The sequence below is a fragment of the Mobula hypostoma genome, chromosome 10 (assembly GCF_963921235.1).
Source record: "Mobula hypostoma chromosome 10, sMobHyp1.1, whole genome shotgun sequence".
Taxonomy (NCBI): Eukaryota; Metazoa; Chordata; class Chondrichthyes; order Myliobatiformes; family Myliobatidae; genus Mobula; species Mobula hypostoma.
Genome location: NC_086106.1, coordinates 112,695,265 through 112,710,647, shown reverse-complemented (window position 1 = coordinate 112,710,647; position 15,383 = coordinate 112,695,265). Strand labels below are relative to the sequence as shown.

Genomic DNA, 15,383 nt, shown 5'->3' with positions numbered 1-15,383 from the left:
AAGGCGGAGGTCTCACTCTAAGTAGGAACTGGCATTGGATTGTAAACAAGGTGGGACAGCGGAACCTGATTGGAGGAGGACTAACCAATCAGGAGGGGTGGATGACGGGGGTATAAATACCACTGGACTAGTGTGCCCAGGCATCATCTCTGATGAAGATGGCAGAGGTTGTCATTGAAACGTGGTTAACATCGATATCTGTTCCCAGCAGGAAGCCCAAGAAGAGTTTATTCGTCATGTCTGCGCCTCAAATAATCAAAACTAATTCCAGTGTGCCTACTCCCTTACTGCATTCTTCAACTTAAATTTGAATCTACTTTTCCCTCATCACTGACTTAACCATTCAAAAGCATTCACTGTCTGCAAAAAGAAAGCCATCTTAAATTTCTAAATATTCTTTAAACCATTTTGAATGAAACTGACTTTTTGAATTAATCTTTCATTAATTGAACATAATTATTCATCTTTTAACAACTTAATAACCTTCCCTTCTCTGCCCAGTAAAAACATGCCTAGTGTAAATTTATAGTTTCCATCCTTGTCATCATATTGCTATGTAACCTTATTAACTAGAACATTCAATGACCGCACCCACTTTTCAACAATGGTTTACCTACAAAGTTTTGTACAAATTTCTAATTATTTTTTAACTCTTCTATTTACACTCTTCTTAATAAGAAGTTCACAATTACCTTCAATACTTCTGGCTGGCAAAAATCTATTAATCACAGTTATGATGATTGACTTACATTCTCTCCACTCTGTGTGAACAAATATTTCCTGAAGTTCCATGAAACAAGCTAAGTTTAATTTTAAGAATATTCTCTGTCCCCCAGTGATTGCCACACAATTGCCCACATTAAATTGAATCTGATCATTATCATCCCATTCAGATGGGAGTGGATAAGTTATTACTGGATCAATCATTGTGGGGACATTCAGAGAAGGGAAGTGGGTTCTGTTGTAAAAGAGTGTCAGTCAGTTGTGCTTCAGAACAAGAAGAAGCTGTTTTGGTGATGGTACTCCCACACTGCTGTCCGTTAGGGAGTTCCAACTATGATTAAGCAATGGCAACACTTTCGAAACTACCAGTTTCTCAGAGTCCTTGGAAGTTGGCACGCACTCTTGCTGTGGAAGACAAGATACAGTTTCTTTATCACTGTATTAAATGACAGTTCATCATCCAAAATATAGTCTCCATCCCAAACAAACTGAAGCCAGGATCTTCAACACGCTTCATCCTTAACCAATGAGAGTTGATGTTGTTCCTCCTCACGCTAAGTTCTGAAACATCTCTTTGTCTTAACAGACTTGTGGCTCAGCATGTTCATGGAAACAAAAAGCAGTAAACAAAAATACATCCAACCGTTTCTCACTCACCCTTGCCCCTTTCTCTGGGAAACACTTGCAACCAGCACTGCAGTCTCGTCCATCACACGGCCCATTATAGCCAGTCTTAAACCCCTGTAAAAGAAAAATAAGATACAGTTTAACATTAGGAAGTATGCAATAAAAAGTTTTTTGATGTTTTCTTGCGGCAGACTAACATAACATATTCTTCTGAGGAGTCAGTCGGTAAATATATTGCATAACATGCTACTAAGTCCACAGACCTAATGCTGGAGGAACTCAGCAGGCCAGGCAGCAACTATGGAAAGGAGTATAGTCAACATTTCGGGCCAAGACCCTACAGCAGACCCACGCTGTTGAAGGGTCTCAGCCCAAAATGTCGACTGCACTCTTCTCCATAGATGCTGCCTGGCCTGCTGAGTTCCTAAAGCATTTTGTGTGTATTACTTCGATTTCCAGCACCTGCAGATTTTCTCTTGTTTGGAAGTCCACAGCCCTCATGTTTCTGTCCTTGTATATGCTGAATGAATTCATCAAGGGTTCCTTGTTGTAGTTAGGAATGGTGGTGGAGACAAGCTCCCACTGCCTATTAAATGATCCCAATGGCGTCTGTCTCAAATAGTCTCCATCATCCAAGTTCACCTCTCAGCCTTCACATGTGGTTTAGCTACTAAGTCTGGCAGAACTGTCTCTGCTGACAGGAGAAGGGGCAAAGGTGGGTTACTGGCATCTTAAAATAGTCACTTCGGGCAGATGGTGCTCATCAGCGGTGCTGGGCAATTCATCTAGGAGAAGGAAATCTCATATCTTAAACCTCCACTGCCTTGCGCCTATACTCCATCATGGGGAAGGCTTCGGGAGTGAACCCTGAGGAAAAATCCAGAGTTGGAGTCCCCAAGGTAGTCAGCTCTACGTTGAGTTCAACGCTGACTGGCAACTCCCACCAACGCCGCTGGTGCCAAACTGTATCGATCTCTGCTGTTCCTTTGGATTCATCAGCTGTGTGGAGAGAGGGAGCCTGGTGCATGGGCGACAGTTTTCTCTCTGTATCGTACTTCCCTGTACTGCATATCAACTTCAGCAGCTAGGATGCAACATCCATAAGCAACCTCAACCAGGGCAGGCTATTGATTCATCAAGTCACAATTGGCCTATGGATGTCTAGCATGGACTTTGGTACAATGCTGTCTTATCCATATTCAGATTCCGATTCATTCATCACATGCACATCAAAACATATACAGAAATCTACTGGTTGAATTAATAACCCAATGGAGCGCTGGGAGCAGCCCCAAGAGCATTCTAGCGCCAACTTAGTATACCCACAATATTGATAGAACACCGCAAGCAACGAAATCAACAAAAGCAAAACAACAACAGTAGCAAATCAAGCCCTGTTCCTCACGCTCTTCCACCCTCACACACAGAGACTGTCTCCAGCCCACAGAGAGGCCATCTCTGACCCCCAGCCTCCATGGGCTACAGACATCAGATCTTCGACTTCCCCAGTGGACTCACGGGCTCAGCGCCATCTTGACTGGATGATATATTGGTAATTATAAAGTCAGACGTGGTGTCATCAGGACTGAAATTAATGGCCTTTCTTCAGTAATTGGGCTAATTACAGTAGAGCACTACCTACATCTGTGGTGATTGGAGCATGTGCACAAGCAGGGGCAAACTTCATCTTTCAAACACCAGCAAACTGGAGTCATAGAACTTCCTTGGCAACCAGGTGCTAGGAAGATAACATCAAATACAACAGATTCTACAGATATGAAAATTTTGAGCAACACACACAAAACGCTGGAGGAACTCACTAAGTCGTGCAGCATTAATACAGGGGAATAAACAGTCAGTGTTTCAGGCCACAACCCTTCATCAGGACTTCATACTAATGAAGAATCTTGCCCCAAAATGTTCAAAGTACAGAAGTTCAAAGGAAATGTTATTATCAGAGTACATACAGTTGAAGTCAGAAGTTTACATACACCTTAGCCAAATACATTTCACAATTCCTGGCAATTAATCTTAGAAAACATTCCCTGTCTTAGGTCAGTTAGGATCACCACTTTATTTTAAGAATGTGAAATGTCAGAATAGTAGTAGAGAGAATGATTTATTTCAGCTTTTATTTCTTTCATCACTTTCCCAGTGGATCAGAAGTTTACATACACTTTGTTAATATTTGTTAGAATTACCTTTAAATTGTCTAACTTGGATCAAACATTTTGGGAAGCCTTCCACAAGCTTCTCACGGTAAGTTGCTGGAATTTTGTTCCATTCCTGCAGTCAGAATTGGTGTAACTGAGTCAGGCTTGTAGGCGTCCTTGCTTGCACACGCTTTTTCAGTTCTGCCCACAAATTTTCTATCGGATTGAGGTCAGGGCTTTGTGATGGCCACTCCAATACTTTGACTTTGTTGTCCTTAAGCAATTTTGCCACAACTTTGGAGGTATGCTTGGGGTCATTGTTCATTTGGAAGACCCATTTGCAATCGTGCTTTAACTTCCTGGCTGATGTTTTGAGATGTTGCTTCAATATATCCACATAATTTTCCTTCCTCATGATGCCATCTATTTTGTGAAGTGTACCAGTCCCTCCTGCAGCAAAGCACCCCCACAACATGATGCTGCCACCCCCATGCTTCACGGTTGGGATGATGTTCTTTGGCTTGCAAGCTTCACCCTTTTTCCTCCAAACATAACGATGGTCGTTATGGCCAAACAGTTCAATTTTTGTTTCATCAGATCAGAGGACATTTCTCCAGAAAGTAAGATCTTTGTCCCCATGTCCACTTGCAAACTGTAGTCTGCCTTTTCAATGGGGGTTTTGGAGCAGTGGCTTCTTCCCTGCTGAGCAGCCTTTCAGGTTACCTCGATATAGGACTCGTTTTACTGTGGATATAGATACTTGTCTACCTGTTTCCTCCAGCATCTTCACAAGGTCCTTTGCTGTTGTTCTGGGATTGATTTGCACTTTTCACACCAAAGTACATTCATCTCGAGGAGACAGAAAGCGTCTCCTTCCTGAGCGGTATGATGTCTGCGTGGTCCCATGGTGTTTATACTAGCGTACTATTATTTGTACAGGTGAACGTCGTACCTTCAGGCGTTTGGAAATTGCTCCCAAGGATGAACCAGACTTGACATCTTTTCTGACCTCAATCCGATAGAAAATTTGTGGGCAGAACTGAAAGAGCGTGTGTGAGCAAGGAGGCCTACAAACCTGACTCTGTTACACCGGTTCTGTCCGGAGGAATAGAAAAAAATTCAGCAACTTACTGTGAGAAGCTTGTGGAAGGCTACCCAAAATGTTTGACCCAAGTTAAGCAATTTAAAGACAATGCTACCAAATACTAACAAAGTGTATGTAAACTTCTGACCCACTGGGAAAGTGATGAAAGAAATAAAAGCTGAAATAAATCATTCTCTTTACTATTATTCTGACATTTCACATTCTTAAAATAAAGTGGTGGTCCTAACTGACCTAAGACAGGGAATGTTTTCTAGGATTAAATGTCAGGAATTGTGAAATGTATTTGGCTAAGGCGTATGTAAGCTTCTAACTTCAACTGTATCTATCACCACATACAACCCCAAGATTCATTTTCCTGTGGGCAAACTCAGCAAATCTATAGAAAAGTAACTACTACAGGGTTATTGAAAGAGCAACCAGAGTGAAGAAGACAACAAACTGTGCAAATACAAATATAAATAAATAGCAATAAATAATGAGAATATGAAATAACAAGATAGCGAGTCCTTAAAGTGAGATCATTTGTTGTGGGAACATCTCAATGGATGGGCAAGTGAATGTAGTTATTCCCTTTTGCTCAAGAGCTTGATGGTTGAGGGGTAGTAACTGTTCTTAAACCTGGTGGTTTGAGTGCTGAGGCTCTTGTACCTTCAACCTGATGGCAGCAATGTGAAAAGAGCATGACCTGAGTGGTGGTGATCTCTGACAACAGATATTTATGTCAACTGTGTATTTCTCTCCACAGACGATGCCTGATTCTCTAAGTCCTTCCAGCATTTTGTATGTGTTCAGAAGATAACCTACTGGCTTTTCTGTGAAGTAAAGTTGTTGTTTTGAAGAGGGGATGGAGTTGAACAAATGAAACACAATCAGGATTGGCTTCCAAAGGTGCTTCATGGAAGACAGCTCCGACTGGTCGTTGCTTGGTAGCACTTGGCAGGGTTCTGTGCAAATGAATGGCTCACGGCTTCAGTGGTTCAATTTTATATCAGAGAATTTATATAGTATACAAGCTGAAATTCTTACTCTTCACAGACATCCACGAAATAGACAGAGAAAAAAAAAGAGTGAATGACAGAAATCTTTTCTTTATCTACATTCAACATCTGAGTCCCAACACCAGTGTGAAAACAAAATGACCGGTATAAGAGTAACAAATAATCTGCTGGAGGAACTCAGTGGATCAAACAGCATCTGTGGAAGGAAAAGAGGCAGCAGGTCAGAACTCTGCACCAGCACTTCTCATTTGTAATGCTGAAAGCAAATGAACGAACAGTTACCAAACTCCGACCACCACAGATAATGCTCAACGCACTGAGTTCCTCTAGCAGATTGTTTGTTCCTTGGGCTGGCATAAGAGATGGACATGTATAGTAAAGGAGTAATCTTGTTGCAAGGTGCATTCAGCTTTATCTTACGAAAACCTGAAAACTGTTCGGCTTGTGAAAATTTTGCATGAACATGAGTGTGTTGAGGATCAGAAAGAATGGTGTACGTGAGGCACAATGGCAGTTTTAAAACCTATGAATGGTAAGGTAAGCTCTGATTATTCAATCAGAATTGGAAAGGATGAGTAATTGTAAGTTACTGGGCGTCAACATCTCTGAGGATCTGTCCTGGGCCCAACCTATCAACCCAGCTACAAAGAAGGCACAACGGTGGCGATATTTCAGAGGAGTTTGAGGAGATTTGGTATGTCACCAAGGACACACCCAAATTTCTACAGATGTACCATGGAGAGAATTCTACCTGACTGCGTCACCGTCTGGTAATGCCGGGGGAGGGGGAGTGGGTGGAAGAGGCACTGCACAGGATCAAAATAAGCTGCAGAAAGTTGTAAGCTCAATCAGCTCTATCATGGGCACTAGCCTCCTCAAGATCCAGGACATCTTCAAGGAGTGATGCCTCAAAGAGGTGGCACTCATCATTAAGGGCCCCCATCACCCAGGACATGCTCTCCTCTCATTTCCACCATCAGGAAGGAGGTACAGGAGCCAGAAGGCACACACTCAGTGATTCAGGAACAGTTCTTCCCCTCTGCCATCAGATTTCTGAACGGACATTGAACCCAAAGCATTACCTCACTACTTGTTTTCTCTCTCTTTGCACCACTTATTTAATATAACTGTTTAATTCTGCAGAATCTCAGTTTCTGATGTTACCTTCCTAACATCCAGTGCCAAGTAAATTTGATGACTCCATCTTGCTGGTTTAAAAAAAAATGGATAATTCATTAGCAAATCTATCTCCTTTCATTCCAGAAATAATCTTTCGTCAAAAATAAACTGCTTCCTAAATACATGTCATTTACACCACAAAACAGAAGTGAGCAAGGCTGCAAGTATCATTTTATGGTAAATGCAGAATTTGTTCATTTTAAGTCCTCAACAACATAAGTAAAATATTATTTTGAACTTCTTCACACTGCTAAAATATTCAGACATAAAGGAAAGAAAGAAGAGGCAAGTATGAACTTGACCCGGTTTCATGCAGTCAATCTCTTTGTTCTTATATACACTGAAATATTTGCCTTCTTCACAAAGGTTGGAGGTGAGATAAGGAACATAGTGGCACAAATCATGCCGGAAGTGGAGCTACTTCAAAGGGATAGGTAAATAAAACATAGAACACAGAGCAGTACAACATAGGAGATGATCCTTTGGCCCATAATGTTGTGCAACTAAATTATTAACCAAATGGCCAATTAAACTAATCCCCTCTGCCTACACATGGCCATATCCTTCCATTCTCCTCACATTCATGTGTTAATCTAAGCATCTCTCGTAAATTCCTAATCTAGCTAAAACTGTATGTTCTGACTATCTGACCTTTCACTGAGCCACATATATTCTACTTATCTGTTCATGTACATCTGACTGAGTCCAAAGTACCCTGGCTTACATTTCTCCCTCAACCAAACAGATTACACAGCTTATCACTTATTTGCCCTTGATGTTCGCCATATATACAAGATCATCAGAGAGCCACAGTGAGACCACAGCCAGGCACCAGGACTTTTGATAAGGAGTAAAACAAGAGAAGTTACTAGCAATGACTCCCTATTACCTTGGGCTGTGGGTATCATACCACAGTCACTGTGTGAAGCCCAAAAAATTCTACTCCTCCCAAAGTTCGAGAACAGCTCTTTCCTTTCAACCATTCGGTTCTTGAATTAATCATCAAAACTCAACACTATAGCTTAGCAACATCATGGTGACTTTGACCGTGTACTAAATTGGACTGTTTGCTGTGTTTTTTTAAAAATATTTGTTTATTTAGAGATACAGCACAGTAACAGTTTCTTCCGGCCCAGTGAACCCGCACTGCCCAATCACACACACATGACCAATTAACCAATTAACTTGTATCGTTTGGAATCTGGGATGATACTGGAGCAGCCAAAGGAAGCCCACATGGTCATGACGAGAACATACAAACTCCTTATGAGTCATGGTGGAACTGAATCTGAGTCACTGGCACTGTAATAACATTATACTGCCACCCTGAGTTGTTCTAATTGTGTTCTTTCTTGTAAAAATTTTATATAATTTATGCTTAATTTATGTTTTTTGTGGATGTTACTTAGCTGATGCCATTGGCCTGTGATGCTGCTGCAAATGAGGTTTTCATTGTACCTGTACATACATGTACTTCTGCAAATGACAATAAACTCGACTTTGACTTCTGACTTTGAAGTTATTTCCAATCCATCATCACTGTATCTCTTCATACCTGTCCTCAAAGAAAACCTCTGCATTTGACTACCACCCTTCATGGTCTCCTGATGTTCCAAATTATAGTACAGCCAATTGCATACTTCCTGATGTGTCACTGTTACAATCATCATCACAAACAAGAGATGATAACTAGACCATTTACTACAGCCACATTCATTGTGGAATAAATACTTGCTGTCACAAAGTAGACTTGCAAACACGAGAAAATTTGCAGATGCTGGAAATCCAAGGCAACACACACACACACACAATGCCAGAGGAAAAAATTCCAGTTGTGATGAAGGATCTCGGCCCAAAACATCGACTATTTATTCATTCCCTCAGATGCTGCCTGATCTGCTGAATTCCTCCAGCATTTCATGTGTGTTGACTTGGTGAGTTTCAGTCAATTTATATGGCTGAGTATTATTTTCCACAATGGAAGCAGTTTTTGACCACTTCCTTGCATTTTGGTAAGATGATTAACCAATCTTTGCTGTAACTCGTTACGCAGATGAGAAAACTTTGATCACGGCTATCTATGCTGAGCTGTCTTGGCAGTAGCTCTGTCCTCATGCATTGTGCTTCATTCTTACTACAAGAAATTCCAGGGAGGTAAACATTAGCCATTAAACAATGTGTCAGAAATGACGATGTGGACAAATAGCTGACAACAGCCAGTTTCACACATGGTTTCCATAATTCAGTTAAGATGTCAGAAGGGAGAATGGTACAGGTGAAATTGCATGCCGCAGTAAGTCAGCGCGATTACATGAGCCTGGGAAAATTTTGAAAAGGAGTGCATGACAACTTCAACAAGTAGTTTCTCCTGGCGTTGTTTAAAGCCGTGTACTTATTATGGTAACTTTCATTTCACTCGAAGTGCTTTAGGAAATACTGAAGTGCAGGACTGTAATGAGGAAATGCAGGCAGTCAGTTAGGCTACAGCAGGATCCCACACATAGTAATGTTATAATCACTTATAATATTGCTATATAAGGGTGGCGGTATAGTGAAGCACTAAGAGCAATGCTTTACAGCACCAGCTGTAAGATCAGGGCTCGATTCCCAATCTGTAAGGAGTCTGTACATTCTCTCCGTGAGTATTTGCCACATGTACATTGAAACATACAGTGAAATGCAACTTTTGAGTCAGCGGCCAACACAGTACCGTGGACGGGCAGTAACATAGCGTTAGCACTACGCTTTATAGTACCAGTGACCCAGGTTCAATTCCCGCTACCGCCTGTAAGGAGCTTGTAGGTTCTCCTCATGATCACGTGGGTTTCCCCCGGGTGCTCTGGTTTCCTCCCACAGTCCAAAGACCTACCGGTTGGTGAGTTGACTGGGCATTGTAAATTGTCCCATGATTAGGCTCGGGTTATATCGAGGAATTGCGGGGCAGTGTGGCTGAAAGGGCCAGAAGGGACTATTCTGTGCTGTGTCTCAAATGAAATAATAACAAATAAATAAAGACCGAGGCAATGCAGGGCGCATCCTGCAAATGTCACCATGCTTCCAGCATAAACATAGCGTGCCCACAATTACTACCTCTAACCAGTATGTCTTTGGTATGCGGGTGGTAATCAGAGCACCAGGAGGAAACTCATACTTTTACAGGGAGAATGTACAAACTTCTTACATGTTCTCACCAATCTTGTCATATCTCTCAATATTGGCATAATTATATGGGCATATTCTGAAATTAGTCAAATGCTAATATCCCAGCTTAAAACTTACTTATATGGAAACATTAAAATGATGAAATATATTTCAGAGGAATATTAACAAACAAAATTGGACTCTGACCACATTAGGACAAATGGACAAATGACCGAACATTTGGTGTTAAAGCTGTTTAAGCACGCTCATAGGAGGAAAGTGAGATGGGAAGGCCAATAAGTTTAGGGAGAGAAATCCAGAGCTGAGGTCTGTTAATGCCAATTGAATGGAGATGGGATTAAAATTTAGATGTTCAAGAGGGCAACATTGGAGAAGCGCCAGTGTACTGGAGATTTATTGGGTGGCAGGACCATAAGACATTGGAGCAGAATTAGGCCATTCAGCCCATTGAGTTTGTTCTGCCATTTGATCATGGCTGATGTATTATCCCACTGAACCCTATTCTCCTACCTTCTCCCCATAACTTTGATGCTCTTACTAATCATGGAACTATCAAACTCTGCTTTAAATATACCCAATGTTTGGCCTCCACAGCACAATATGGCGAAAGAAATCCCTCTTCATCTCTGTTCTAAAGGGACATTCTTCTATTCTGAGATTGTGTCCTCTGGCCCGAGGCTCTCCCACTATTGGAAACATCCTCTCCACATTCACTAAATCTAGGCCTATCTAGGAGAAGGAGAAAGGCAGGGTAGGATCATGGGCAGAACTGAGGTATTGCTTAACCAGAAGCCAGCTAGCACAAGGATTATTATGAATCAGGTTGCGAGCCACGGATTTCTGTACCATCCTAAGTGCACAAAAAAGAGATTAGCCAGGAGTCAAGATGGAGGGTTTCAGCAGTTGATAAGCAGATTGCTCAGATGGCTATAATAAAGATGAAAATAAGAGTTATTTTCTTTCAAATATACATCTTGTTGACAAAATTGCAAATATGATAAAGCATATTCGTACACATGGTACAAATCAGCGCTTTCCAGTTGTGCACACACCTTACATCATACTCCTGTGACTTCAAGGTATTCATTTTTTATTTAAGGTTTCAGCATATCACCGGCCTTCCAGCCCAACGAGCCCACACCACCTAATTACACCACACGACCAATTAACCTACTAACTTGTATACCTTTGGAATGTGGGAGGAAACCAGAGCACCTGGAAGAAATGTACGTGGTCATCGGGAGAATGTACAAACACTTTTACAGACAGCGGCGGGAATTGAACCCTTGTCACTGATACTGTAATAGCATTACGCTAATCGCTGCACTGCCGTGCTGTCCCTTTCTCTTATTTAATTGCTATGAGCAGTCTGAACACAAGTTCCAGCTCCTCAGTGGGCATCAGCAGCAGGACATCAAACTATTGGCCTTCCTTATGTGGTCATTGTGGCAACTGCACCAAGTTCATTGCCTCTCACAACATATATTCCTGGACTGTGGAGTGCACTAGGCTGCCAGTTCTAGTCACAGACAGTCTTCCTGCACAGGAAGAACAGCAAGTTTCAAGCAGGACAAAGGACCATCGCTCACTGAGATCAGTTGCAGTTTGTCTCAGCGTGTGTTCCTGGGAACAAGTTGTGCTACACCAAGTTCTGCGTTACGTGAAAACTTCTAATGATGGCCAGATCATCTTGTGGGTCAAAGGTTCTGGACCAACTGCAGACAATTACCAGAAACAACAAGGCCGGAGTCAGCCTGGAAAAGCAGGCCAGTGAGCTCGATAGAGTACACAGGCCGCAGGGAGTTATGTCCGCCAAACAAAATATCCGTAAGTGATCCTTATCTGTTCAATGTTTTTATCATTAGTGAAGTAACACTGGAAAAAATATCTCTGAAACAACACAGTAAACTAATTGTAACCAAATACAAAACCTACAAAAGACTGAAGACCTCTCAGTTAATAAAAATAATTAAATAGAAGGTTTTGAATAGGGAGAAGCAAAGAATAAACAAGTAAGCAGAAGAAAATGCTGTTTAATTCAGCATCAAGTAGAACTGTACAAACTTAATTATATAGTAATAGTAATAATATAGTAGTTGTAATAATATAGTAATTGTGGTAATACAGTTACAGTAATAACAGTAATTGTAATATGGTAATATAGTAATAGTAATAGTATATAGCATGAAATATAGCAAGAATGGCAGCAGGTTAGTGTGACCATTAGTATAACACTATTACGGTACCAGCAACCCAGGTTCAATTACCGCACAAACATGAGGAAATCTGCAGATGCTGGAATTTCAAGCAACACACATAAAAGTTGCTGGTGAACACAGCAGGCCAGGCAGCATCTCTAGGAAGAGGTACAGTCGACGTTTCAGGCCGAGACCCTTCGTCAGGACTAACTGAAAGATCTCCCCCTCCCCCTTTCAAATCTCTTACTATCTCTACTTTCAGTTAGTCCTGACGAAGGGTCTCGGCCCGAAACTGTACCTCTTCCTAGAGATGCTGCCTGGCCTACTGCGTTCACCAGCAACTTTTATGTCAATTACCACGGCTGTCTGTAAGGAGTTTTTACATTCTCCCTGTGACTGTGTGGGTTTCCTCCAGCAGTCCAGTTCTCCCCACATCCAAAGAGTATTGGCTGTCTAGATCATGTTATGGTTTGTAACTTCCAAACATTAAACTAATTCAAAAGAAGACACGAGAGTCTAACTTCGTGTTTACTTCAAGTGAGGTGCACGCATATCACATATTTAAATATTTAACCCATAATGAATTATTTAAAGAACAAGAATGCTGACTCAAACAATATATTTACAATACTAAAATACCACTGAAACATAAAATACATAGCAGGACACAGGTGTATAATTTGGCGGCATGGGCTTGTCGGGCCAGAAGGGCCTGTATCTCTAAATAATCAAACTCCAAACTGGATAGAGCACATACATGCCTTTGTAATTGTCTAAGCTGCAGCCATTCTAGTACCTTAATTAAACTACCACATAAACATGCAAAGCTGAAACATTGAAATGAATTTGCCTGAAAAAGCCATTCTAGAAACAGATCGCAGTAAACAGCCAGTACACAAACCAGTGTCCCAGTTTACTCTTCAGCAAAGTAAAGGGAAACATCTATTTACACCCTTGACGTGAGAGTGTGGAGACATGGCTCAAAATTTATAATCCCTCTGGAGTGATTTACTTTAAAGAAACATTTATTTATGTTTAAGTAAACAACTTTATGATGAAGTCTGGCAGATTTCAAATATCCTATACTGTGAACAGCTGTCAGGGGTGATGATAAATCAAGGTCACTTTAACATGAAGTGATGCTCAGTGGGAAACTGAAAGGTTCGGATGGTAGTCTGGCTTCAAAATCCTGGCTAATATAATTAACCAATGACAACAACAGGGAGTAAAATCAGGCAGCATTAAATGTGCTATCACAGATTGGATAAGCCAAATGGCCTATTTCTGCATTGTGCTGTGGTACCAGATTGCTTCCTTGGTTGATTCTATGGTTTATAAGAAAACAGATTAAGCAATAATGGTACATAAAATCATGAGGGGCATAAAAACCCTTTTTTCCGATTGAGAGAGGGTATAAAAACAAGAGAGCTTACATTTAAGATCAGAGGTGAGAGACTGAAAAGGAACATCATGGGGCAATGTTCTCATTTGGTGGTGCATATTTGGAATGAGCTATCAAAAACTGTGGTGGAGGCAGGCACATTAGCAATAAGAGCCACCTGGATATCTACGTGGATAGGAGAGGTTTGGAGGGCTATGAGCCAAATGGGGCTAGCTTGTTGGAAACACAGCATGAATGAATTGGGCCAAAAGACCTGTTTCCATGCTGTACAATGACTGTTTCAATGACTTTAAACCGGCCCTTTATTCTTCCAATCAGTCAACCCTCCTATAAAGGGTTAAACATGGAGGGGAAGTATAGTATTTATTCAGACAGTGGAAAGTCAGCGAATTCAGACTTTGACATGTAGTGGGGTAGATGTTTATTAACTAAGTAAGAAAATAAAAATGTCCAAAGTAAATTTATTATCACAATACATAGATGTCACCATACACAACCCTGACAATTCAAAAAAAAATGTTATACTCAGCATTCCATTCTGAATCTGTGGGAAGAGAAGTAGAGGTCATAATTTGTTTGGAAGATCTTTCATTAAAATTAGGAAGTGTTGTATATTTATATTTCAGTAGTATTTGAGTAATATTGTAATTATATTGTTTGATTAAGCATTCTTGTTTGTTTAAATTACATTACAGGCTATATGTGAAAATAAGAAACCTGCATACGTCACCACGCTACCAGGTCAAATGTACGCACCTCGCTTAAAGTAAAAACGAGGTTAGATATTTATTTCCTGGATCCACGTTTTTGCTTTCAATTAGTTTAATATCTTAAAGTTTGAAAATGTAACAGGAAGGAGATAAAAGAAACTGCCTGGAGGGTGGGCTAGGGGGCATGTCTGTGATAAGGTAACACTGCAGTGATCACGGTGATAAATTGTACTTATGGTGATTTGGTTAATGAGTGACTGGAAGCAGGTAGAGAGTTGGAACGTGGGCAAAAGAATGCATCAGTAGTGAAATGCAGAGCAGGAGGACATGTCTATCAGGTCGGCTAGGCTTATCCTCCACTCCCAAAAGAAAAAGGAAGAGAAAATGAGAGAGAAAAGGGAATAAAATACAAGCTCAGGCAGTTTAATTCCCTCTGATATGTGCAGATGTCGATCATGGTTGCCTCTGTGTTGAGTCTGGCATAGCTGAGGAAATGTGATCAGGAGGAAGGGGATGTAATCCATTACTCAGTGGGACTAGTCAAACTGTTCTGGTACTTGTGCCCTAGAAAGACAACAATTCCATCTTCTTACCCTTCCAAGCAGATATCTGCATTACTGTACAAAACGTATGAACCATGTAGCTTCCTTCTCCTGCATTTCTTTCCTCATCACCAGAAAGCAATGATATAAGATTTAATAGGAATTTTGTTCCTACCACCCCTAGATTAGCTGTCGTCCTTTGAGTGAGTGAACACAGAGCAACCCAGGGCATTCCACCAAGTTTCCTTCCCTAACTTCCAGCAACCCTGGTGAAGACCTGCTTACAGTGGAATCCTACTCATTTTCACACCACCTTTGTGCTAGTAATGTCTGGGTGAATTTTCATGAGGCGGAAATGTCAATTATCTTGTTCTCTGCCACTTTGGCAAAGACGCCGCGCAAAACAACAAATTACATTTATATAAGCACAAGAACTCTGCATACACTGGAAATCCAGAGCATCATCGCCATGTGCGGTGTCATATGACAATGGCGATCATGGTCTGATGACCTTGATTGTTCTTGGCGAATTTCTCTACAGAATTGGTTTGCCATTACCTTCTTCTGGGCAGTGTCTTTACAAG

The 15,383-nt window shown here is 41.1% G+C and overlaps 1 protein-coding gene across 4 annotated transcripts in view; it reads right to left on the bottom strand.

Moving 5' to 3' along the window:
- col4a6 (collagen, type IV, alpha 6) overlaps window positions 1–15,383 on the bottom strand; it is a 469,192-nt gene that overhangs the window by 295,318 nt on the left and 158,491 nt on the right. For all 4 annotated transcript variants that reach the window (XM_063061061.1, XM_063061062.1, XM_063061060.1 and 1 more), the window contains exon 4: window positions 1,381–1,464. In XM_063061061.1, coding sequence (XP_062917131.1) covers window positions 1,381–1,464 — 84 coding nt within the window. The remainder of the gene's footprint in view (window positions 1–1,380; window positions 1,465–15,383) is intronic.